Source organism: Scardinius erythrophthalmus (assembly GCF_964197995.2).
Source record: "Scardinius erythrophthalmus genome assembly, chromosome: 1".
Lineage (NCBI taxonomy): Eukaryota > Metazoa > Chordata > Actinopteri > Cypriniformes > Leuciscidae > Scardinius > Scardinius erythrophthalmus.
Window position 1 is genome coordinate 9,753,359 of NC_138221.1, and position 3,909 is coordinate 9,757,267.

Genomic DNA, 3,909 nt, shown 5'->3' on the forward strand with positions numbered 1-3,909 from the left:
AATTTATTAAATTAGGGGCCGCTAAGACGACACCATTCTCTCTACACAGATTTTAAATGTGAACCTGTGATAAACGCTGATGGCGTTCACATGCGCATTAAGAATTGGTTCTATAGTTATGTGCGTTTGAATATATGTGCACAGGTTTGTAATTCCCTACAAACCAAGTCTAAAAGTACTGGGCTTTCCTTATAAATTTTAATACAGAATTTTATTTTATTTTGTCATTTCGGGGTAGGTATGTGAAACGAATTTCCTGACAACGCTTTATCTGAAGAGTGGTAAAGGGATCCTCCATAGGGAGAGACTAGTTGGCACTAGAGACTAGAGCACTGCATTTACTTCCGGTCCAGGCGAAGGTCCTTCGTCAGATCTGGATTCGGCAGGCTGCGGGAAAACCTCTGGATAAACAAAGACACTAAAATTAGCGTAGACGCCATTCTTCTCATGATGTAACGAGTACATCAGGATTTATGGGAAGTGTTCCCGGTTCCGGCTGACCTAATCTATGCAGCCTAATCATTGTATTATAGAAGTCTATAATGTTTTATGTGCAGAGGTGGAAAGAGTATTGAAAATTTGTACTCAAGTACAAGTACCGTTACATTGCTGAAATAATACTCAATTACAAGTAAAAGTACTGGTGTCAAAAAAGTACTTAAATAAAAGTACAAATTACTCTTCTCAAAAACTACTCGGAGTACTATTTACATTTTAGCTGGCGATAGTTAATGTATTACCAATAAATATTCAACCAAATGATAGATTTATGTAGAAAATAGCTATTTTTAACACGTTTTTACCTTATTGTCGAAGGACATTAAAGCCCATGGTGCAGGTTTTTTTTTTTTTTTTTTTTTTTTATTAATATAACCTTATATGAAAATACCATATGAAAAGTAAATGCAGGATTAAAAATTGTTTTGCAAGACATAAGGGCGCAAATTCAATAGAAAACGTGACCGTTTCCTTGACCGTGCTGAAAAAGCGCTTTTTTTCACCATCGCGTCATATGACGTCACATGAGGTAGGGGTGGTGAAAAAAATCGATTATTGATTAATCGCGATTATGTTGTGGACGAGTATGAATCGATTATTAAATTTTCAAAAATCGATTTTTATTTATTTAAAAAAAAAAAAATTGCATTATTTTATTTTGTAAAAAATGTTATACCGGAAGTTGAACGTCACGAACGCGCCCACGCCGCCCAGTTCCAGTTAGCAAGCGCGTGTAACGGCAGCCAGTCCAGAGCGAGTGAGAGCACAGTAGTCTGTAAAATGGAAGAACCAGAAACGAGCAACCAAACGATCCACCCAGCTCCATTTGGGCTCAAAGCAAGCGTGTGGATTCATTTTGGATTTCATGGCAGGAGCTCTAAACATGTTGATAAAACGCATGCCGTCTGTCGACATTGCCACACTAAACTGAAGTACTGCGGCAATACGAGCAACTTGAGGGCCCACCTTTCCCGCTTTCATCCAGAGGAGGCAGGGTGGGTTAAAGATGACCGCCTGAAGCCCGTCATCCCACCGAATCAGCGCACTCTCCACGATATGACAAAATTGGCCCCGGGCTCGGAGAGAGCTAAGAAAATCACAACGTCGATATCTTATTTTATAGCTAAAGATATGAGGCCGTACAGTGTGATTGAAAACCAAGGCTTCCGCTACATGGTCCACAGTATGGAGCCAAGGTATGTGATACCATCCCGGAGCTTTTTTACACACAAGTCGATTCCTATTCTTTACAAGGAGACAAAGTTTTTAGTGCAAGTGTCCCTCAAGTCTGCTCCCAGGGTAGCAATAACTTGCGATGCCTGGACCTCCAGAGCCACTGTCTCATATGTGACCGTTACAGCTCATCATGTCAACAGTGAGTGGAAGCTAATTTCATACGTGCTTCAGACGAGACCTATGGATGATAGCCACACGGGCGCTAATATTTGCGAGTTTCTCAAAGCTGTGGCGGACGAGTGGGGGATAGAGACACGCGACCTGGTTCTAGTCACCGACAACGCTTCAAATATGAACGTGGCTGCAGAGCTTGGCAACTTTTTACATGTCCGTTGTTACGCTCACACCCTAAACCTCGCCTGCCAACGAGCGCTGAAGTTGCCCGCTGTAGCCCGACTGTTGGGTCGAGTCAGACGGATCACCACCTTCTTCCACCGCAGCACGACAGCCAGTCATGTGCTGGAACAAAAGCAGGCCCTACTCGGTAAGCAAAAGGCTTAAAATTAATTAAAAAAATAAAATATTTACCTTTGTAATAGAAGTGAATCTATTTTAACGGTTGCATTCAAAGCAAGCTTTTTATTAGTTTCTAAATTACCAGTTGGCTATTTTAAAAATATAATTCCTAGTAATTAGCTTTTCTTCTTCTTTTTTAATTTTACCAGAACTGCCTAAACACAAACTAAAGACAGATGCTCCAACAAGGTGGAATAGTGGCTTTGACATGGTTGATCGGTTCCTTGAACAGCAGCCTGCCATCTGCGCTGCGCTCCTCTCCCCTCAAGTAAGTATGGGATTTAAGATTTAATCAGACCTAGTAGCAAGCCAAGGTGTGAAAAATAATTTAGTTAATTGAAAAAAAACTAGACTTTAGAATAAAAATATTATAAAAATATGATATTGTACACACAAAACTAACTAAAAAAAATTTGAGGAGGCACTGGTGCATGTGTTTGAGACTTAGTCTAAATGACTGTGAGTCGTTGTGTTGGCGTGAATGGAGAACTCTTATAGCATACAGTGTTGTTAATTCCTTTATTTTAACTTTTCCTGTTCTCAATTCCCATCATCCTTACAGGTGAGGAAAGGTGCGCATGACATCTGCACACTGAGTGAGGGAGACGTGTCCGGCGCTGAACACCTTGTGAAGACCCTCAAGCCCATGAAATTGGCCACCAACACAATGTCTGAGGAAAGCATGCCTACTCTCTCAATCATCGCCCCACTACACACACAGCTCCTGGCCGACTTCACCCCTGCACCAGAGGATGATCCGATGACCCGGGAAATCAAGCATGCTATCCGGGAAGATTTGAAGAAGAGATACACATCTACAAAAGAGAGGCACACACTCCATACAGCTTCTTGCCTGGATCCTCGCTTTAAAGCTCTCCCATTCCTTTCAGAGGATGAAAAAGTGGAGACATACAGCAGAGTGACTACAGAGGCTGCATCATCCCTCGAGGTATTCTCTCTTTTGATATTAATAATTCTACTTTTTTAGAGAATGATTAATTAATGATCTGATTAATAGAATGCTTTGTATCAGTTGTGTGCTTTGTATGCTTTGTGTCTTATTTCACTGCTTCCCTGTGTTAGGTGATGAGGCAAGAGGCTGAAGTCCCTGAGGGGGAAGGTGATGACATGGCTGAGGGGCATGATGACGGTGAGGAGGATGATGCAGTTCAGAAGGTTTGTGACGAAGCCCTGAAGCTGGATGAAGATGGCCCTTCCACGCCCTCTACCTCAAGACCATCTTCTCTGACTGCACTGCTGGGCCAAACATTTAATGTTGCTGTCACCACAGCAGAGCCCAAGTCGGCACACACCAGGGCTAAGGAAGAGGTTCGCATGTATCTGGAGGCCCCTTCACTTCCTCTCACCGATGACCCCCTTGAGTGGTGGAGCACCAACCATCATGTGTATCCTGTCCTAGCTAAGCTGGCCAAACGATATTTATGTATACCAGGTACGAGCGTTGCTGCAGAGAGAGTGTTCTCCACTGCGGGAGACATTGTGTCAGCACAACGGAGCACACTCACGCCACAACATGTGGACCAGCTGGTCTTCCTCCATAAGAATCTGGTCATTCCAGAGCTATGAATGTTTAGTACAACTTGATTACTCACAAGTTAGTGTGTTGCATTTTGTCACTGTGTTCTACAGTACAGTAAA

At 42.5% G+C, this 3,909-nt stretch overlaps 1 protein-coding gene across 1 annotated transcript; it reads left to right on the forward strand.

The window, feature by feature from the left end:
- Window positions 1-1,629: 1,629 nt before the first annotated feature.
- On the forward strand, window positions 1,630-3,837 carry LOC308694963 (E3 SUMO-protein ligase ZBED1-like; the record flags this gene model as incomplete). The annotated part of the gene is made up of 5 exons (XM_081372828.1): window positions 1,630-1,694; window positions 1,797-2,218; window positions 2,400-2,518; window positions 2,813-3,199; window positions 3,334-3,837. The coding sequence occupies 5 exons, from the start codon at window positions 1,630-1,632 to the stop codon at window positions 3,835-3,837; spliced, it is 1,497 nt and encodes a 498-aa protein (XP_081228954.1).
- Between the last annotated feature and the right edge of the window lie 72 nt (window positions 3,838-3,909).